At 45.3% G+C, this 22,473-nt stretch overlaps 1 protein-coding gene and 1 long non-coding RNA gene across 3 annotated transcripts; one reads left to right on the top strand and one right to left on the bottom strand.

Annotated features, from left to right (window-relative positions):
• Window positions 1-7,713: 7,713 nt before the first annotated feature.
• On the top strand, window positions 7,714-21,617 carry STX12 (syntaxin 12). 2 transcript variants are annotated; one of them, XM_080380724.1, is made up of 9 exons: window positions 7,714-7,943; window positions 10,829-10,898; window positions 12,814-12,913; window positions 14,747-14,884; window positions 15,762-15,805; window positions 17,742-17,847; window positions 18,312-18,384; window positions 18,556-18,638; window positions 20,300-21,617. In XM_080380724.1, exons 1-9 carry the CDS (start codon window positions 7,832-7,834, stop codon window positions 20,309-20,311), a joined length of 738 nt encoding a protein of 245 aa, XP_080236850.1. In that variant the 5' UTR covers window positions 7,714-7,831; the 3' UTR covers window positions 20,312-21,617. The 2 variants fall into 2 exon arrangements, with proteins under 2 accessions (XP_080236850.1, XP_080236849.1); XM_080380723.1 differs by having other exon boundaries at window positions 7,722-7,943; window positions 20,146-21,617.
• LOC308061164 lies at window positions 13,363-22,463 on the bottom strand. Its single transcript, XR_013927088.1, has 2 exons — window positions 21,992-22,463; window positions 13,363-14,102 (listed from the first exon to the last, which is right to left on the bottom strand). It is a non-coding gene; the product is annotated as an uncharacterized lncRNA (long non-coding RNA).
• Between the last annotated feature and the right edge of the window lie 10 nt (window positions 22,464-22,473).

Here is a 22,473-nt window from a genome sequence, read left to right as displayed (position 1 = left end):
GGACTTCACCACACTCACAAATCACACCAGCTGGACCACGCTAAAATACACAGTATCCCAGGTGAAAACCAGGCAGGTGAATGTCAGCGTAGGACTGGGAAACAGCAGAGCTGGGAGCACCAGGCGGGAGCCTGCAGCAGCTGCTTCGTGCACCAGGCAGCTCAGCACCGCCTGGGCACGTCTTTAAGGACACGGGGCAGCCACAGCAGCTCCCAGACCTCTCCAGCAAAGTTCTGGAATCGTGGCACTTTCCGAAAAGCGCATCCTGACTTTCCCTCTTGTCTCCATCCCTGGGAGCCCAGGACTACTCCGATGCCCAGTGGAAAGGGGTTACAAATGGGACAGGAGGTTTTTCCGTCAGTGGGGTGGAGGGGAGGCAAAACCCCACCGATAGCTGGGGCCGCTTCCACGCCAGGGCCCCGCACTCGGCTCTCGGCGGCAGCCCCGGTAAGGCGGAGGAGAGCGGGGACACGGTGCGGGAAGCCCCCCCGCACCCAGCACGGTGCCCCCGGGCGCGCAGGGACCGCGGCGCCCCCGCCGCCCAGCACCGCGCGGCAACTCCCACGGGGCGCTGCTGCCCCCCGGCGGCGGCGGGCGGGAGCCGCAGCGGGGCGGGAGCGGGGGGGCGGGGGGCGCTCGCCGCGGCGGGCACGGTGCAGGCGGCCCCTTCCCTGCCGCAGCCGCGTGTCACGGCGGCACCGCCATTGTGCGCCCCCAGCGACCAGGGCGGGGGGCCGGGACGACCGCGCTCCCCGCTGCAGCAGAGCACGCTGCAGGCACACCAGCGTTATGGGCTCGCCACCGGAGCTCCTCTGTCCTGCAAAACTCCTTCTCTGCCCCGTGAGCCCCTCGTGTTCCATCTCCCCGCTCCCGTTGGAGCAGAGCCGGTCCTGGTCCACCAGGCTCTGCTCCCGTCTGTGCTCCCGCACCAGCACGTGGTGTGTTGGGGACCGCCCGCCCCACACCAAGCTGCTCAGCTGGCACTGCAAGTGCCTTCAGGCGCTCTGTGTCCTGCAGCTGGGGAAGCTGGACATGCTGGCAGCATGGCCCAGCCACGGTGGCAGCACAGGACCAAATTTGTGCACCTACTGTCAGAGAACAACTGTAATTTAGCCTAACTCAGAACGGAGGTGACACAGGTATCCTTTCTAGCTCTGCCACACACTTCCTGTGCAGTCAGACAAATCTCTTCATCTCCCCTCCATTCCACTTTCCTGTCTGCTCAACGATGCTGAGTCCATGTTTCAGAAAAGCGTTGTGATCATTGTCCCTATGCTCAGGTAACACAGGTGCACAGTGCATGGTAACCCACGCTGCGGTACCCAGGAGCATCCTTCCCCAAAAACCTCTTCTGTGGCCACACACTAGAAGTGGGCTGTACCACGGAGCTCTACAGACTCCCAAAATCCTGCATCACCCAGCAATACTGATACCTACTGACCACATCCTCAGGGCAGCTACACAGAAGCTGTCTGACTGCAGCAAGTCTGAGGTCTGCCAAATTCACCATGCTCCCTGCATGAGCAGCCACAACCAGCCGCTACAGCCAGAAGCAGAAGAATTTTCCGTAAGACACATCTTTAGAGAGCCTGCGCTTTGATGTGTGCTGCATAGTGACCCTTTGAAAACAGCTGAAAGCCTCTCTGGATTATCTTTTGCTCTCATTGTCATCCCATCCTTTTGCAAAGGGTCCCCCGGCGACCCCCTACAGCAGTGAGTTCCATAGGCATAGGCCAATTACATGAATTGTTTTGAATTTCCATCAAATACCAACTTGCTCTAGGTACAAAACAAAATACAAATGCTGTTGAAAAACTTGTGGCTGACCACGTTATTCCAGCCCATTGTCCCACCTGCTTCCCAGCCGGACTGGTGGTATGCAGACACAGCTGTAGTGCTCCAGGACCACTCGTTCCCCTGGGCCTTCAATATCCCCCACCTCCCTGTCTGCAGCGAGTGCTGTTGCCCAGTTTGTGAAAGGTTTTCCTGTACCAGGAACTTTACTGACTTTAATAGTGACTTGTGATTTGTAAGAAAAGGTTTTGCCTTGTGCTGGCTCAGCTGTATTACATCATTGTCATACAGATGCTCTTAGTTTGCTGGCTATGAATATCCAGGTCTTGTCCCTGGTTAACCATTGCCAGAAACCATCTATAGCCTTATTTTAAAACCATTTAGGACATTTACTACCCTGCCAGCACACAGGTTGTTTCTGATTATATTGCCTGGCCACCGGAAAATGAAATAGCAAATGAATGACCAATGCACAAGGAGTTTCTCCTGGGGAGCGGGGAGCATCCTCTCAGACGCCCAGCTGCTTGGAGCCTTTGCCTTCCTGATCAACACTGCCCTTGACGTGCAGAATTAGACTCTATAACTCGAAAGTTATAAAGTAGGTATGTTTATTGCGCGCAGATGCACGGGGGATCGCTCCTCCACAAGCGTGCATACCCGAAGTGACGAACCATCTCACATTTATACAATAAAACAAATGAATATTCAATTAACGCCTATACGTATTTGTTACCTAAACCCGCTTCGTATGTTAATTAGCTTATCAGTCCTTTGCCTGGAATGTGGTGGTCTTGCAGGTTTGTAGGTGATTCATGTTCTTGTGACCATCCGATCTTCTCCAGCAAGGAGACTTAGCACTCCCTCCCTCTAGATAGCATTGGAATATCTCTCATCCTTTTCTCGTTCTCTTTTAAATAGCCCCTTTGTTAGAGGAAGAGGGGCAGGCGTCTCCTCAAAACTGTAGGTGTCTCCTCAGAGCTGTGTGCCTATGTGACCAGACACCGCACCCATGACCAGTCACCATACCCACATTCCTTGAGCAGACATATACAATCACAATCGATGTCCATCGTCCCCATTTCACACTATTTCTCCATATCACCCTAGCCTCTCCCAAAATAAATCAGAGCCAACAATCTTCATTTCTGCCTGGCGTGGAGACCGGTTATTGCTGTAACCACAGGGGGAACACAGCGGTCTTGTCGAGCCACACCATGGATTGGTGGAGGGGAAGCAAAGCCTGGCTGAGAGCAGGGGACACTGGACAGCTCTGCTGATGACTCCAGTCCCCTGTTTTGTGGGCAGATCAGTTCCTTCCCAAGCTCAGTGTTTACAGACTTCCCAAGGTTTTTGAGGCACTATAGAAAATGAAGGCAGTCTGTCAGCTCTCTGCCATGTCTTGACATAGACAGTCCTCTATGCCAATATGCACCAGATGGCCAGACATGTTATCACCAGTGTGCTGTCCTCTGCATCACACCAGGGATGGTCATTAAAGCATGGGATCCTGGAAAGGGACTCTCCTGCAGAGCTCCAGTGCTCCAGTGCTGCTCCTTTCCTCCAGCACGGTCAGGAAGATCCTCCAACTCAGAGCAGTACAGATAGAGCATGTCATTTGAAAATACAGCAGAAACATAAGTCACGCTTAGGTAACATACCCAAGCAGAAATAAGTGCATGATCCCTAAAGAGGCTTCCAGAGTTCCTCAACTCTACTTTTTTTACAGCTCAGATTCCTGGCTCTCCAAACATCAGACATCGGGCCCCCATGACCTGCTTACTGCCAGCCAGAGAGCACTTCCACCTGGCAATGAGCTGATTCCCACTGCTGACTGGGAGCGGTAAGTAGTAATTATGTGAAAAGTGCCTCCAGAGCAGAACTGATCCTGACAGGCAACTCTGTCATCACCTCCTTGCCTGCCAAACATTGCTGTGTTCGCTAGGAATGCCACTTTGCACCTATGCACATCTGTGGTCTTAGAACCAAAACCAGCAGGCAAAGCCGCAGCTTCCTGGGTTCACCTTGACTGTGATGACCTATGGTGCTGCTCTCCTGTCTTCCTTTCGACTGACAGGTCTGAGTGCACCCAACCAAGTGGACACAGTGTTTTGCAGATCCTATTTCCCTCTCCTGGGATCGCTCCAAATTAGATTTATCTTTGTGAAGTTCTATTGAAAGATCTTTGAAGACTCTGTCAAGAACAGGCATTACAGGTACTGTGCTGGTTGTTTTCTTCCAAGATTGGATTTAGCCTATGAAGAAAGATTCTAAATTCATGCTAGCAGCACGCAGGCTGGTGACTTTTGTTATGGTAATGCAGTGTGGATAGCTGTGTGTGAATCCAGTCTATCCTTCCTTGCATATGTATGTTCTCTCTGCCACCCACTGTTGCTCCTCACAGCAGTTTCTGGAGGGAGGATTGTTCCTTCAGTCCCAGGAGAAATATACCACTGTGAAAAGGCTAATCTTCCTTGGAGGGCTGGAAATTTTTTATATAAATCTAGAAACTAGGATGAATTCACACTGCTGAGTCTGCAGGCAGCAAGGCAGTGCAGGTGCAGTCCCGAAAGGGCAGCAGTGAGCACTGGCGAAGGACACGTCTGTCACCCTGCACTGTGTATGCCAAGCTTCTTTAGACCTGTGAGATTACCTCTGTGGTTGGTGTCATTCCTCTTCTTTCTGCTGCTCATTTGGTCTACAGGCTTCATTTCTCTATGGATGGTCCTATTTCATTGAAGAAATGTGTAAAAGAAGACAATGGGCAAATCTTCTGCATTTAAAGAATTGGTTCTTCAACCACTGAATAAATCCCTAACATAAAATTCCTGTGAAGTTTTTTCTTATAACCAGGCTTTACTTTTTCCACAGGAGTGGACAGAATCAGATCTGGGTGATCCAGGTACACAACACGGATTTATTTTGCAATCAAACACTTATGCCTGATGGCGACGCATGTATAGAGTGGGAGATAGCTGGCATCATGAAGCTTGAGCTGTGCTCCCTTCCCCCCCCCATGGGGTTATTAATGTGCACAGTGAAATCTCATGACCCAGAGATTCCCTTCTGTTGGAATTAACATTTTTATTGGTTTTCCCAAATAAAACCCAGCTCCCAGGGTAGAAAAGCACCTACAGAAGACCCTGGTGCATTTCAGCCAGACAATACCATGTGTAAATTATCAGGCCAGAAATTTACACAATAAAGCACGTCGATCTTCAAGCTACTAGCTGTTTGTCTGTCACCTGTCAGAGCTGACACTGACAAAACAGAACAAAAGAGAAAGAAAAAGATCTCATTCTTTCAGATGAGAGTGTCATTATTCTTCAAAGGAAGGGAGGGAGTGTGGGATTTTATCACAGCAAACGCACCACACTAAAATGGGCACTTTCAGAAGAACAGCTTACCCAGGAGAGCATACTGTACATCTCAGCCGGCAGCTAAACAATTCCAGCATCATTACAGGCCTTCAGGAACCACGAATCTGACACAGCCAAGACGGGGATCTGGATTTTCACGGTAACTTTCTGTCAAGAGACAAAGAAAACTCTTTTAGAGTGCTGCTTTTTTTCTTCAAAGTGTGTTTTCATCTGCTGACAATGGTTTGATCGTTTAGGGTATGTAAAAGGGACCACTTGCAGTACAAATTACTTGCTACCTCAGTCCAACACCATCATATGTTTGCTTTATTTCAATTTATTTTATGAAGCCTTTATTAAGAATATAATTTTGGAGGGATGAGGATCTCCTAGAATACTTCTGAAGCTGAAAAGCAAGTTCCAGTTTGTTAATACTCTTATTAAACAAAGTAAAAAGTGGTGCCTCACTAAAATTTGTAGTACTGTTTACTGGAATTTACTACATTCTTTTTCAAATCTGTTTCTGTCACAAATGCGGTCAATCTGGGAACTGTCTGTGCTACCCTCCATGCCTTGTCCAATGCCTCCCTTCTTTGTCACAAGCCTTGTTTGTGCTCATCAAAGATTTGTTGAACATGAACAAGTGCATCAATAGTTCAGGACCTGCAGGTATTTGCCTACATGCCATTTCAAGCAAATTAACTTGAGCAAACTGCTCACGTGCTTGAAGCTGAGTATCAATTGCGCACCCAGGTTTCCTCCATAGCCCCGATCTATATTTACCCGATTTTGACCTGTTGTGTACACTTCTGTAATTAGAAATTTGTTACTGTATCAGCCATTTCTTGAAGAAATATTTACACTCTTAATCATATATACACTGACTGCTTCTTACAGGGCATGACCTCAGATTTTTTGTTCAAAGATTGGATGTACTTTCCTTAAAATACTACAGGTTCTGCAGAAGGTAGCAGAAATGGATGTGAAAATTTTCCTTATTCTTGATTTGAAAGTTAGCATTGCATTATTACCAGCTGAACAAAAAGAGGTTGAGTAATTGTAAAAGTATTATGAATTTTTAAATAATTTAAAAATGTAAATTGATTTTAAACATTGAAGAAGGTCGTCTCTTTTTACATTTTGAGATTGTTTTCCTCCTAGTTTATATTCTGATATTGCTAAATGATTATTTCATAATCTCTGTGAATACACATTGAAATATTCACGCTTTTTGTATCAAAGATCTCATTGTTATTGTGCTTATTGTACAGAAATGGACACACCAACAGCTTCGCTGACTAATAAATACTGAAAGGCAAAGGCAAATACTGAACTGGGTGAAATCAAAGCTGGATTGCTTCAGTGAGGTGACATGGCTGTCCCCCCCATCAGCACCAGCCACCTGAAGCCAGCGAGAACACCTACCCTTCAGCCACCGATCCATGTCACCTTTGGCTGGAGCCTTACGTATGGACTTGCCTGTGTCATCAGTGTTCACAGTAACTTAATTTATTGGAAGGCCTTGTTAGCAGAGAAGCAATTTTCCTCTTTAGAGGCTGCATTTTCAGCTGACAGGGCTGTTTACGCCAGCAGAGAGAATACCACTTCAGTTACCTTTAGGACTGCCGCAAATGTTTTTGTTTATTTACTACAGTAAGCTTTTTGAATTCAGGTATGATTCCCTCCAGTGGTGGCATTAAAAAAGCATCTAGAATTTAGTTTGTTATATAGTTGAAGCTGAAATTTAAAAAAGAAGGGGAAAAAAAAGAAACTAATTTTACAGCCTTGATTAAAATTAGCTATCTAACCAAACAAGTTATAGAACCAATTGTTTAGATCGCTCTGCTGCCTTGAAAAAAGGCATTTCCCCAGGAGCCAGAATCCGTGTCGTGTTTTGAGACAGAATCTAAAGCAGTATTAGATGGAAAGAATCTCACGCTTGTGTTTGACAGCGCGGCAATAACGGAAAGCCGGGGGGACGTTCGCGGCGCACTGTTACGTCCGCTCTTTAAGCGCTTGCTGGCGGCTCTCTGGCCGCTGGCCCATCACAGACTCCGGGCCCCTCGGAAGGCCGGGGGCGCGCGTTGCCCCAGGGCAGGCGGCAGCAGCCTCAGCCGGCGGGCGCCCCCGCGAGCGGCCGCAGCCCCGGCCTGCACCGCGCCCCGCTCCCCCGGCCTCTGCCGCAGGCTGCGGGCACCGCAGCGCCGCGTCCCGCCCTCAGCGCCCGGCCCCCCTCGAGCCGGGCCCCCCTGTCAGCGCCGCGTCCCGCCCCCTCAGCCCCGCGTCCCGCCCCCTCAGCCCCGCGTCCCGCCCCCTCAGCGCCGCGTCCCGCCCCCTCAGCCCCGCGTCCCGCCCCCTCAGCCCCGCGTCCCGCTCCCCTAGAGCCGGGCGCTCCCGCCAGCGCCGCGTCCCGCCCCCCCAGCGCCGCGTCCCGCCCCCCCAGCGCCGCGTCCCGCCCCCCCAGCGCCGTGCCCCCCTTCCCGCCGCCGGGCCCTGAGGCCGGCATCGAGCGGGGCGGGGTGCCGCTGCCGTGTTGGCCGCGCAGTCCCGGCCGTGCCCGCGCGCATGCGCCAGGGCCGCGCCTCGCCCCCTGCGGTCGCTCCCTCAGCAGCGCCTGCGCGGCCGGCGGCGTCTGTCAGCCAGCTGGGCCCGGCGGAGTCGCGCCGCCTCCCGCCCCGGCCATGTCGTACGGGCCACTGGACCCCGGGCGTCCCGGGGCGCCGGCGCCGCCGCGGGACTTCGGCGGCATCATCCAGACATGCAGCGCCAACGTGCAGCGCATCGCGCAGTACAGTGAGTGCGGCCGGCCCGGGGGAGGGGGCGGCGCGGCGCGGCCCGGCAGCGCCCTGTGAGGGGCTGCGGCGGGGGGGTCCGCGGGGCCTGCGCCGGGGCCGTGCCGGGCGGGCTGAGGGCTGGCCCGGGCGGGGGGGTCCGGCTGCCCCGCGGGCACACGGCGACCGGCCGCCGGGCCTCCTCCGTGCGCTGCGGCTCGCAGCCCACCTGCCGGCCGGGGCGCGGTAGGCGCGGCGGCCGCCGGGCTGCGGTATTCCTGCCGCCCGTGCCGGGGCCGGCTGCCCGCTGGGGAGGCGGGGGCCGGGGGAGGTGGGGGGCCGGGGGAGCCGCTGCCGCGGAGGTTCCGCAGGGCTGGTGTTCAGTCGCCCCCGCTCCCTGCACCGGGGGCGCTCCGCAGGCCGGCGGCTGCCGCCAGGCCGGTGCTGGTGCAGTTCTTGGTCGTATGGTTGACGGTAGAGAAGTTACCGGTATCGTAAGCTAATCGTTGAAATCCTAGTATTGATCGCTGAAACGCTGCTTACAGAGTCATTTCCAAAAGAGCCTTTGATACAGCCCCTTCCGAGGGATACTGCCCTTGCTAAAGAACCCATCGATTGTCCGAGTGGCCGTGCAGGTTTTTTTGGGGGCGAGGTCAGTTGAAGATGGTTCCTCTGAAAGTTGGTGACCTCCAGTTCCATCATACGAAACTACTAACATTGCTGGAACTGCTTTGCTTTTGCTCAGTCACGTTCATTTCCTCTTGGTATAGGCTAGTTGAATTGCTTCTAAGTTCACCAAATAACACGGGTCATCTGGGAGTTTTCTTTTTTTTTTTTTTTACTATTTTTTTTCTTTACACCCCACCTCCCTTCCACAGGACTTCTGTGAGCCTCCCCTTGTAAGTAGCTCAGCTTCTCTTTCTCACAGGACAAGATTCCACTGTCTCGTGACCAACAGCCCTCCTATCTCAGTGCAGTGCTTACCTCAAATGAAACAAATAGCCTTACAGTTTTGTCAAGGTGGGTGGGAACACTCAGAACATCTGACTTAATGTTACGGTAATTAACTTTACCCATTTTATAAAAGCTTTCCATTCAGGCCTAGGAGGAGAAGAGCTGTGGAAGCCTTAAGCCTGTCCTCATTTCTCTCTTAATTCCCTAGCTGGAAAACAGCAAGCAAGCAGTGGACACTGCTGACTATTGTTCGCTCCTTTTGGGAGACTCTGTAGAGTTAGCATTTCACACAAAATGTACAGAGAACTGGTGACTTGAGCTGGTAAAACTTGCTTGCAAGACTGTTAGGTTACCTAAGCATCTAGAGAGGATTCTTAAATGTTTTAAGTAATTTTAAGTGAAAAACAGTATATGGAAGGCTTTACAGCCTAAAATTGAGAGGGATTGGAGACTGAAAGCTGTTGACCAAGGGCCTCTTTATGTTGGTATGTGTACCCACTATCCAAACAATAAAGATAAAGAGCTCCAGCTCCTTCCCTTTGGCCTCCCAGACACTTTGCTCTCATTTTGTGTAGGCTCTGTGTGTTACTGTTGGCTGAGATAAACTAAGCATAGTGAACTGCTGAGCCTGGCTCAGACCAGGACAAAAAGCAGGATCCCTGGCATGGAAATGGGACTCGCCCAAGAATCTCCCCCAATGGAGGGGGAAAAAAATACATCACAGAGTATCTAGACATAATAGCACAAATGCCATTTGTGAAGTCCTTGATACCCCCACCCAGAGTATGGTCTGTGTGCCATTTGTCAGCTTAACTTGACTATGAACTTTTCTGACCTTCCTGTGGCAGACAGCTGTGAAATATATGCACTCTTGCTTGCTAGAAGCCACGTTCAGCTCAGTGTATAAGGAGTTAATAACTCCTCGCTGTATGAGTTAATAGAAGTCTAGAATACTCAGAATATTCTCACTGGATGCAAAAGCTAGAATACTTGCCTAATTACTGATTAAATCATATTGCAGCTTTAGCTGATCTGCCATTGTTATAAGCCATTGGACATAACTTTAGAAGAAGTGGCTGTTGTAGGAATATGACGTTTCCTCAGCAACATATTTAACCAGCTGAAGTGGCTTGTTCCAGACTGAAAGCAGAAATTAGACCACTAGGATGTCGCTGACTTGGAAGTAGCTCTTGTTAAATGCATGGCATATTTCAACTCAATTCAGCTGCCTATAGAACTATATTAAGTTGATTTTCCTTGGTCTTGCCTCTCTCAGTGCTTGACGGTATGGCATATGATTTCATGATCGATAGAGGGCTAGAATAGCTCTTCTTCCTACAACATGATTTCAAATTGATGCAAACTAACTGTGAAGTGCACCATTGCTATCTGCTGTTCTTGAAAGATTTTTTGTGGCTGTATCACAAAAGGTTTAGGTTATCGTGAGTGGTAGAACTCTGATTTATTTTTTTTTTTAACTGATGGCAACCCTTGGCTTTTTCTTAATTATTTTTTTTAACAGAGCACTTACCATTTAAGTAACTTTAGGATATATGAAAGTGTCAACACAGTGTAGTGAAGTTGTTCTACAGCAGCAATAGCGTAAGATAGAGAAATAGTGAGACTGGTAGAAACAAACAGCTATGTTAGTTGGTCTAAAAAGATTGGGGAAGAGGGGCATGCACAGCTTTAGCCCCACGTACTTGTCTTCGGGGTATGTATGCCTTATCACTTTCTTAACTGAAAGTTAGTCTGTTAGGCTGGATCCTGTCTAAATGAGGATGCTTAAAATGCACTTTGAATTTGAAGCAAAAAATGTAAGCGTTGCTTTACCAGCTTAAGTCAAACATTGAGAGAAGTCCTTTGGGGAAAGCTACAAGATTACATCCAAGAAGGAATAAAATACACTAGACTTTGTCATACTAACTCATCTTGTGATCTCTTTATCTTCAGCTGCTCAAATAAAGAACTTGATGAGCCAGCTGGGAACCAAGCAGGATTCCAGCAAGCTTCAGGAGAACTTGTAAGTATTAAATGAGCCAACATTTATACAGGTACTCCTTCACTTCTGTCTGTATTCTTGGAGGAACTGGGTTACTTGGTTTGGGGAGATGCTTTATTAGATAAATGTAATACGATCTACAAACCAAAAATGGCTGGATGTGTTAAGTAGTTTACTGGATGCATTAAGGTGTTTCTGCAGGACTTTGGAGAAGCCATCAAAAGGGCTCAATAGGAATGGTTATAAATGGTATAATTTATTTAAAAAGGGTAGTTGTACGTCAGCCATGCGTTAGCTGTACTCTGAGGACTAGCCATAGTAGCTGCACTTGTGGTTTAGGAGAAATGAATGCCATACTAGGTACTCTGTCATCACATAAGGGCAATAAGGGAAAACAGCAAGGAAAAGACTCATGATTAATGAAAAAGTAGCATGTATGATGGATTTAGGTGCTAGAAAGATTAGCAATCTTATCTGGCAGACAAAATGCCACATATTATTTCAAAAGAATAACGTCCCTGTGGGGACAATGTAGAAGACATTTAAACAGGCATAGTCCAAACTGAATCCTAGAGAGACTGAACTGCCTGCATGTCTGTGCGTCTTTTACAAACTTGTAAAGCATAAACAGCAGGTTATGAGAAGAGCAATTTCTGGAGTCATAAAAGAAAACCTGAAAGTAAGTTCTCACATTATCTCTTCATGTGACTGTACCTTGAACCTCTGAATACGCAACTTCCCCATTTTTTTATGGGATAAGTTAATAACTTGTGATAGCTACATACGCTACACTTGAAGGATGAGATCCGAGCCTATTTGGGAGAGAAAGGTATTTGTTTGCCTGAGCTGTTCAGTTGACTTGATCTGTATGTAACTGGTAGATTAACGAGCTCATCACTGGTGACCAAACATGTCTTTCTGTTTAATTTCATTGTAGAAATGGCCCTCGTTTTTCAGGTGAGAGTGGTTGCACTCCGGCTGCCATACAAATTTAATACAAAAATGCATTGGTGGTTTAGTCAGCTCACATATTGCAGGTCAACTTACACAGTAATGCAGCCTGAATGCTTCATTTTTTTTATCTGTTGGGCTGAAGAGGTGACTTGCACTTAGTCATTATCCATTGAATGCCAAAAAAATTGGTTCTTGGTTTAGTATTTTGAGTCTTCCTGGTTTACAGCATTAGTTTTTTGTGCACATGGCTGCCAAAAAAATTTGCAGTTTGTTCTCTGTGAAGCACTAGCATTCTTTCAAATAAACTGCATCTTTGATGTACAAGATGATGTCTTTACATTAAGTTTGATGTAACTGATGTCTTTCTGTATTGTGGTCCTAATTAAGGTGCTGGCGCACTAAATCCTTTGCAACAATAGCTTTGAATTGCAACATGGCTGGAAAGCATGAAGGCTCAAGGGAAAGCCTTGCATTTCCCACAGTAGAAGCTGGATAATCTGTCTCTCTGACCATTAATTTTCACATAAATGTAAGAATTTAATATCTCTGAGTCTCTGTACTTTTATCAAATGTACATTTAACCAATGCAGACAGTGGTTGTCAAGGCAACATTTAGTTACCTATTGGTACCACAAGGAATTCACCCTGAAAGAGTGATTATGTTCATTAAATAAAGTTTTCTTTCCCTTGAATTTGTCTCTCTTATGCCATTGGAGAAAAACATATTTTTAAAACTACTGAATCATACTAGTGAGCAGGGAGCACAGAACTTTGAATCTTTTTTAAAAACATAGTCCAGAGTCAAGTTGCTGGTAAAAGCTAAAAGTCCATCTCTGTTCCATTAGGGTGAAAGGAAAAAACCAAAAGGAAAAAGATGTGTTATCTCAGAACCCCGACTTGGTTATTATTTTGGAAACTGAAATGCTTGGAGACAGCTTTTTCAGTAGAAGTTTGTGTAACTGCTTTTGAACCTTTATTTCAGACAACAGCTACAGCATTCTGCAAACCGCCTTGCCAAAGAGACCAATGAATATCTAAAGGAGTTGGGATCTCTGCCGCTTCCTCTGTCTGCTTCTGAACAGGTATGCACGCAGGATTTGTTTGGAAGTATTTTTAAGTCACTCGTTTCATGAAACTAGACTACAGCCTCACAAGGCTTGAGTTGGCTCAGGTGAAGACAGCAGCCTTCTGCAATGAAGAATGTTGTTGAGGTAGGGAAACACATTCGGCTGGCTGCACGTATGACACTGGGGAAACAATGTTTCCCAGTGGCAATAGGTATAACTCCCATGACAGTAGGAAGCCCTAAGTGTTTGGGGAGAGCCGAGTATGCAATGCTGGTTTTCTGAGTAAATTTCTGAAAAACAATATTGTTTACAAAGTGCTTGGTGATGCGAGGCAGCATTCTAGGATAAGAACTTGTACCAAACTGCATGTCAGGATGAAATCCGATCATGCCATAAAAGCTTTCCCTCACATGTGATTTATTAGAAGGGGGGAAACGCTCGCATTTGAATAAAGGAAAATGTAGTGAGGCAATGATTATGACTTTATCTCTTGTCAAATATTCTTTTAGAGCTCCCCCTCCCTATGGGAAGGGACAGTCCTCTGCTGTTGGCGTTTTCTTACTCTACTTTAAATCACTACCACATTATTGATATATCTGACTTTGTGAGACTGTTGCGGGCTGATCGGTGGATATGGGTCAGCAGATGTCTTAGTCTAATTCTTTATTTAAAGGTTTGTATGCCAGTTGTAAGCATGGCCGTGCTTTGCTTGCTTGTTCAGCAAATATTTTTCAGTTGATCTCCCTCTGGTGAACAAAATCCTGTCACACACATGTCACCAAATGCAGCAGAGACTTTTGAAGCCTAGTGAAGCCTGTTGGAGCAGTCCAGTCAAAATCTGCAGGAGCTGGCATCAGCATGCTGAGGACCTCCTTGGGCAGAAGGGTTGTTGTTTTCAGACAGCTCAGATGGAAGCTACAGTGTATTATGAGGCTGCTGTAGTGGCTTATTATAGAAAAAATTAATTGAAAACATTTATTTCCTCAAAATGGCTGTTGAACTGATACAGACTCATTGAAGGATTATAATACTGGAAAGCCTGCAATTTGAGACAGCTGTTGGAAATCTCTCTAATGAAAAACATAAGAACTGACAAGAGTATTGAGTGTACTTGGGATAAGCTTTTTCACAGCTTCTTGTTTCCCGTAACTGTGGTTTCACAACACTCGAAGGAGCCATTCCGTGGAGGCCAAATAAGTTGATACTGTAAAATGAGGATGAAAAGGAGTATTAACAACTAATGTATTTGGAGAAAAGATAAACTGAAATGGCTATCAGGACTATTAGAGGATATTCTCTAATCAAATAACAGCAGGCTTGCAGTGTGGGGACTGTCTGGGAGAGACAGCTTTTGAAACTGGAGTAATGGGTGTTGTCATTAGTTCTGCAAGTGCGGAGCTTCCTGTATTTGTAAGAAAGTTAAGGAGGTTGTCTTATCAGGACAACAGAAAGTTAAGTACTACCAGATTGGCTAAGTAGAGGAATGGAGGGTAAAGGCATTGTAGGTATCCAGAAGGTACATAATTAAATGTGGTAGATTACTTTTATTCAAATCACATTCCAGTAATGGTGTAGAAGACGACTCTACTTCAGACTTGAAACTAGGTTGAAATTGGAGAACCTTATTGCTTATTGCAGAACAGTTTTGTGCAGTGTACAGCATTTGGTATAACGAGTTAAAATACAGTGGGTTTTTTGTTCTCTCCAGTGCCCCAGAATGTTGGAACCAAAAGATCACTTGAAAGCCAGCATTCATTGTCATCATTATTATTATGATGATGGGTTTTCTGACAGTCTGTTACATTGTCATGAATGGAAATACCTGAACACTTGTTTTTGTTTCTTTAGCGCCAACAGAGGTTCCAGAAAGAACGTTTAATGAATGACTTCACTGCAGCCTTAAATAACTTCCAGGCAATACAGAGGCGAGTGTCAGAGAAGGAAAAAGAGACTGTAGCAAGGGCAAGAGCTGGCTCCCGTATCTCTGTAAGTATTTATAGGAATTTTGTATTGATATAGTGAACTACAAGTCTTTTTGAGAGATCTTGTACTTGCCTACCAACTGTCTGCTGACACACTACTGAGTGTAGATGAGGGCTCAGTGCATTAGTTTTGTCATTCCAGATGTTGCAAGTAGGCACTCATTTCAGCGTGCTCCTTGTTGATGTTAGTGGAGGAGGGAAGGGATTCTGGTAGCTTCAACTGTTGTGGAGGATGAGATGGGAAGTCAAGGTATAATTAATAGCAAAGATTGCATGTTGCTCTTTGCTTGACATCAGCCATAGAATATAAAATTTAAAAAGTCATGTGGAGGCTTATTACACCTTACATTACATCTTAAATTTCACAGTTTCTTTATTTTCTTATCGCTTCTGGCCTGCTAATATCTGCAATGTATGTTCGAACCTTCTTATTATATTTTGACAAACCCTTGTGGCTACTAAGAATTCATAATAAAAAGGCCCGTGGAAGCATTTTTCTCCCCTTGTCTTGGGGCTTTGCGTTAAGTATGCATTCTTAATTTCTACAAGGGAGCACATTTATCTGTTGGATTATGCTCTGAATTTTTTTGCTGCATGTTAAGAAAGGAAGTGACAAACAATGACATTTGATCTGAGTAAATGGACTAGTTGCTTTTGATCACTCTGATTTGCAGAGAAAAAGATTAATCTAAGAATTAAATCTAAATAATAATCTAAATCTAAGCTTAATTAACCAAAGTTAAATCTGAAAGTTGAAGTGACAGTGGCATTCACAAAGAACTCTTCTGGACAGTACATGCCTGTGTCTTCAACATATTGCTGTTGATTTTGCAAATGGTCCTGGTAGTCTGCAAGACTAGTAACTCATTTATCTCTTCCAGGCTGATGAGCGGTTCAGAGAAGAGCAGCTTGTTTCATTTGATAGGTAACAGCTTCTTGTACTCTTAATGTTGTACTTTTAACTCAGTATAACTAAACTTTTTGTTTAAGTATGTTATTGTAACTTGGGGCAGGCTATGCTAGCTGAATGTAAAGCAAAAAGATTTGAAATGCAGTTATTATAGTACTGGTAATGTACAATATAAAAAAATTGACTGCATATGACAGTATTTTATCCTCTTTAAATGTAGATTGTGTGATTACTGCCCTGAGGGGAATAGGAAAGTCCCTAGCATGTGGCAGTTGGAGTTCCTGGTTTTCTGGACTGTGAGCACAAGATTACCAGACAGTATTTCCCTCACTGTGGCTCTTTCCACAAAGAGCTGTATATTTCGTGGGTTTGAGTGTTCTCTAGCAGCCCGTTTGGAGCTATTACAAAGTAGTGGATGAGGCTGCCTTAAATTCAGAAGTCCTGCATGTTATGCACTGGCAAACTAATCCTAGAACATGCACAACGAGGCAGCATTACTGTTACCTGTCAGATAGTTTTATTGACTCTGCAGTAAGTATGCCTGCATAGTAGATAGGTTTGTGAAGTGTTATATCAACTTTACAGTGTGGTAAAGAGAACTCAGGACTCTTCAGAAACATTTGTAATTTCTGTGTCAGTTTCTACTGTTTGTAAGTTTGGGATGAAATCTATTGACCCTATCTGTATAAATCCTTTTAACTTTCTAAATCAAGCGACTTAGCTTGCACGTCTCACCTGTACATCCTCCCTCTGCAAAGCAGGCTTCATCTGATCAGCTGCTTGGTGTGCATTCCCTTCATTAGCCCTGTGCTTTCACATACTGAGTCAGGAGTGAGTGAAAACCCCAGGCTGTTCAGTTATACAGCGGCTGTGGTGAGTTTGAAGGCCTTGCACACTAAAGCAAGGGGAACCAGACAGGTTCCTGCTTATGCAGAGGCTCCTAGCTCAGTGAGAGGTAGTGGCACACAGCAGCTACTCCCCAGTTGAAGTTCTTCAGTGCTACATGTCAGAAACTTCTGTCTTAAATATCTAAAAATTCCACTGTCATCTCAGAGCTGAATTGCTGGAATGGTCAGCTGTCTCTGACCTAGTCATGTAGCTTATCTTAATTTGTTTTGGCACTTGGAGACTTTAAAACTTACTATTTAGTGTTGTATAACTGATACTGGAATGTTACAGTGCTTTCCAGCACACTTCTTTGCTGAGAAAAGGAAGATACTGCCCTTGAAGAACTTTCTATGCTGAACGTATAGATTGCCTTGTGTTATAGGTACTGCCTTCACTACAATTGGTGTAACTTGTGCAGCAATTACAAAGAACCAGCTCATCAGGAGAGAGGTAGACTGGGATGCAATTACTTGGTTTTTTTAACATCTCTATTGATGTGTGATTTAATTTGAAGTTATTACTAGACTAATGAATTAAAACACTAAACCACTTTATTCTTATCTCCAAATGCTGGGTAGCAGGTGAGAATCTTTGAACCCAGATGCTTGTCAGGTGTTCTCTTGTTCTAATAATGTTGTGCTTGCTGGCTACTCTCTATCAAAACTCTCACCCTGATTTCTGTCTTTTTGGGGAATGGTGAGAGGGAAGGAAGGTACAGGTATTTAAAATTAAAAAAAAAAAAAAAAAAGGAAAGCAGAATTGAAATAAGGAAGTTTCTTCTGTAATGGTGTAGATAACTTCACATCCTAGAGCAGAGTACTGTATGCATGTAACTGCTTTCCAGTTTCTTCCCTTTTCCTGATCTATCCTTTTTTTCAGTTGTTCCAACCTGTAACTGTTGTCACAAATCAGTCCTGTATCTGTATACAGCTGCAGGGCCAGGAACCTGGGGGTTGTCCTCTAGGAAGCTTTTCAGCTTTAACTCACTGGCACTTTGCTAGAAATGGAGCATGGAAGTACCTCTACTCAGGAAGAATTGTACTTTCTTTCCATCTCTTTCCAGTGGTGAAGATTGGAATCAAATGCAATCTCAGGAAGAAGATGTGGCAATAACTGAACAGGACCTTGAACTCATTAAAGAAAGAGAAACAGCAATCAGGCAATTAGAGGTGACCAGTAGATCCTGCACAGTTAACAGTATTGGGAGATAAACCACAGAAGTCATGCAGTGCTAACTAATGGGATGGGCTGAGGAGAACTGCAGGTGGAGGAACAGAGTTCCTTGTAGAGAGGATTGATGCCAAGATCAATCTCCCTGCTCCTGTTCAAGGAGACTAGGTATATTTTCCTTCAGTGTTGACTGGTGGTCCTTCAGAGATGGTAGGAGCAACCCATGTGACAATGATCTCAATTCCACACTGTGCTAATTGCTAGTGTGATGAAACCATATTCAGTAGCAGAAATGTAGCTCCTGTGCTAATCCCAGATTCCACAGACTGTAGCATCAAGTCGCTTCAGTCCGTGAATGATGGTATTCTGACACTTTGAACAATGGTCAGAAGAGGTACTAACAATGAGGATTAGAAAAATTCTAACCAATGTTTGTTATAACTTGTCAAACTGTTGTCTTCAGGCAGACATTTTGGATGTCAATCAGATATTTAAGGATTTAGCCATGATGATTCATGACCAAGGAGATATGATTGGTAAGTGTCTTTGGATAATGGGAAGTTTCTTCTTAGTTCGATTACACATTTTGCCTCCATAGATTGAATTTTCCAGTATTTTGTAGAAAAAGTATTGTATTTCAAGTTGGGGTTTTTTTACACACTGAAGCTCTGAAATATTTTACAATGGGTTCTCTTATTTTTCCATAGATAGTATAGAGGCAAATGTGGAAAGTGCAGAAGTCCATGTGGAAAGAGCCAGTGAGCAGTTACAGAGAGCTGCCTATTATCAGGTAAATTTTGTATGCTTGCATTATTGTCAGTGTACAGTGGAGCAATAATGGAACCAGCATAACAAGACATACTGAGGACTGCAGCACACCAAACAAGTTATTAAAAACAGCTTGTGCAAGTTGGCACTTGCTCAAAATTGTGCTGCCAGGAATAGATAAAGCACTTGTATCAAAAACACAGCATTGAAATTAGCTTGTTACTTCAGAGGATATATAGTCACTCTGTTCCTTCATGTAGGTGTGCTCAGCAACTGTAAGTGTTCAGCTGTCTTTGTTCTCAGGAGTTAGCAGGACAGCTAAACAAGAACAAATTCTCACATTGTATCCATTTTGTAAATGTATCAGCCAAGACACTGATGTTGATGTGCAAAAATCCTTGTCCGGACTTGGGACTTCTGGTGACCAGCATTTGCAGCACCCTTCTTTCAAACTGCTATGTTTCTGTCCTGTAGTCTGTCCTCCCTGTCCCATCAAATCTCTTGCAGTGGTTCTTGCTGCTGCTTTCTGTAGGTTCCTTTCATTATTGTCCCTGTAGGTCCAGGTTCTGTGAAGAAATTAAGGGTTCTGCTTCTGTCAGTCCCACATAGAGTTTCACTGCTGGGACTTCAGGTTTCCACACAAGACAAAAATTGCACTCTTTCAAGCTCTTGGGTGGGAAGGTACTAGAAGGCAATAAAACCCCAGTGATGTTTACCACAAGGGAGGGAAAGTAGCTTTTACAATCTGGCAGCATTTAGTAGTATTCTCTCTCTCTCTGGCTTCCTTTACAAAGTTTTGAGGTATGCTATAAATCTAAGTTTGGGAGCTATTGGACATGTGTTGGATGTGTTTTTCTGGATGGAGAAGGAAGTAATTATATATAACTATGCTCAAATACTGACAATACCAAGTTAAAAATGGTGTGTATGGACAGACTGTAGTTTCCTATGATGAATAAAGTGATCAAAGCTGTAAAATCCAAGTACATTAACTGTATATGAAATAGTTTAAACTGTAGAAATGCAATACTATTTCCACACCAACCACAAGTGGGCAAGGGGAGATTGTATCGAAGAACTGCTTAGCAGTTTTGTTAGTCTTACCCGGAAAATCTAAATAGCCAGAGATGTTTGGCTTACCTTTGAAGCCATGGTGTTGTCTGTTAGGATGAAAAGTATGCAGTAGGTGTTGTCAAGTTCTCTTTTTGCAGCCAACTTGAAGTAAATATTCCTTAGTGAATGCACTTGAAGTGCATTTTCATTAAGAGAAGCAAAACTTGTCGTGTTTTGACCTGACTGCATCTCAGACCACTGTGCTCTGAGAACTAACATTTATCTGTAGGATCATGCAGTTTAAGGAACATGTAAAAGTGTTCAGACTACACTTGTTACTTCTCTTGAATAAGCATGGGTATCAAGTGCTCTAGTTCGCCCAAGTTAGTAACATTAACCGGTAGACTTGCTTTTTCCTCTTGTCATCTGTTCCTGGTGTCAGTGGATTATTTTTTTTCTTTTGATTCTTTTATTAGAAGAAATCCCGTAAGAAGATCTGTATCCTGATTCTTGGTCTTGCTGTGGCTTCCATAATCATAGGACTCATTATCTGGGGGTCAATAAAATGAAATCTTCACGTGGAACCCAGTCCTACTGCTGAGATATTTTTTTTTTTTTTTCCCCTCTAAGCAAACAGGCTGACTAGTCTTGGAAATGAATTGACCACCCTGAGAGAGCACAAGCTGGAACTACTTCTAGTAATAGATATTAGCAACTAATGTGCAGATAACTAGTATTTGGAATTAGTGAACTATGGAGACAGTATTTATCAGTTTATATACAAATTATATTGTTTTATGTAACTAAAATCTTGTGGTTTTGCTTTCTGTAATGTATTATTCCCTGTCCCAACTGTATGCTGAAGTGCGATCAATAATTGGAGATGTCATGTTTTTGATAAGTGGCAAAACTAGTAACATCATGTTATTTGTATAGGTAATTTTGTTGGACTGCAATAAGAATGACATTCAAAGATGGCACAACGCCCAGTTCACATTACCTTAATTCAGCAGTTTCTAAAGTCTCCAGTATCTGCCCAATGGTTTTATTAGTCTCCAAGTGGCTGTGGTTCTAGATTCTCTTGAAGAGAAAGATGTTACAGATTTGAAAGGCAAGGAGAAGTAGGCATGGATGATGGTTGGAACCACTGCGTGCTGGTCAGTTTAGCCTTGAGACTTGTAACTGTGTTGTTTAGGTTTTTTTGAGTGTAGTTGGGGTTGTTTTATTCCAAAGTGCATCATTTGAGGACAGGTTGTTCTTTGACTTAGAATCTAACAATGCAACTTCCTTAGCAAAACTAGCTGGTGGTTTATTATTGGACAAATCCCTTCCAATGCTGACTCTGAAGCACTAGAAATACAGAGTTTAGCTGCTTGCTCCTGATCGTGTTTAGAAGCTTCCTGGGAGAAAATCACGCCAAGATGAGGAAGTGGGCACCTAAGTTTACAGGCTAGCCAGATAGATGAATATTAGCTGAAATTTTGCTTCTGAAGAAGTACCTTGAAGCTCCCTTGTAGTGTATGGTAAATATTATGTGTGGCTTGTTAACATCTGGTGTTTTCCATTTTTGATGAGACAAAGTACAGAAACTGGCTGAGTGAAGTGCTAGGTTTTTCAGACTGAGGAGGATGTGTGTGCAAATGAAAAAGATCCCTGGTTCCAACTGTCTAGCTAGTAGAGCTGGACAGAACATAGCAGCCACTCCCCATTTCAATGTAGTTCTGAACTGACATGCACTGAGGGAACAGTAATCTGTCCAAAGCCCAGTGGAGTATGGTAAATGCAGCATTCTGACCCATTTTGTATTTAATCCTTATTCCATGTCTCCTGTATAATAAAGTAAATGTGAAAGCTGGGAAGGGAGTGTGTTCTCCCAATTGCACAGTGGTTTGCACTATTGCGTCATCATTCCATCTAATAACCATCAATAAATACTTTTAAAATCCTATTTCAGAGCTTCTTTTGCATTTTAGACGTCGGCACAGGTACGTTTGCAGTTCCCTCCGTAAGCGAGGTAGAAGACTTTACATCAGCAATAGCAGTGTTTCTTCCAGTTCTGTGGTCCCCAGTTCTTAAGAATTAAACTAGCTGAAAACGCTGGATTACTTTCATGTGGAAATACGTAAAACTCCTGTGCAGAGCCCTGTACGACAGCTGATCCCAGAAAATCACAGCAAAATCTGACTTGAAAGCAAGGGAACTGCGTGTTCTCCTCCTTATTTGAAATATTTCTCCTAAACGGTCGAGCCTGCTTCTCTGTGCGCTGCCTGCTGCGGGGTGTGTGTGTGTGTGACACCTCCATGTGAAAGTGGAAGCGCTTACCTCCCCAACAGGCTAACGGGGAGCCTGGGCGCAGCGTTTGTAGGAGCTCTAGCCTGTCTGTCCTCTGGACACCGGCATGGAGACCCCGTCCAGCTGGTGGGACTGGCGACTGCTGTAACCACTTGACTCCTTTCTCCTCTGTCTTTACATCATGGAACAGGGCAGCGGAGCTGCTGCAGGAGCGGGTTTTAACAGCAGCCATCGCTGATGGACCCGAGCGTGAAAAATCACCGCCAGACACTCGCTGGTGCCGGCTGTCGCTGCCGGGCAGCCCCGGCTCAACGGGACGATCCCGGAGAAACGCGGCTTTCCGCTCGGGGTGAGCTCAGCTGCCCGTCCCCGTAGCGGTGCGTGGCCGGGCTGGCTGCTGTGCAGGAGCCGGCTGGAGTGCCCGCCCAGCGGGTTCTGGCGCCCCGTTACCGGACGGACGGTGCGTCCGCTTATTGCCCGCTGTGGCGCCCCCGTCAGCACTCTCCGCTCCC

The sequence above is a fragment of the Falco punctatus genome, assembly GCF_963210335.1.
Source record: "Falco punctatus genome assembly, chromosome: 3".
NCBI classification, from domain to species: Eukaryota; Metazoa; Chordata; class Aves; order Falconiformes; family Falconidae; genus Falco; species Falco punctatus.
This window is presented reverse-complemented; position numbering and strand designations above follow the sequence as displayed.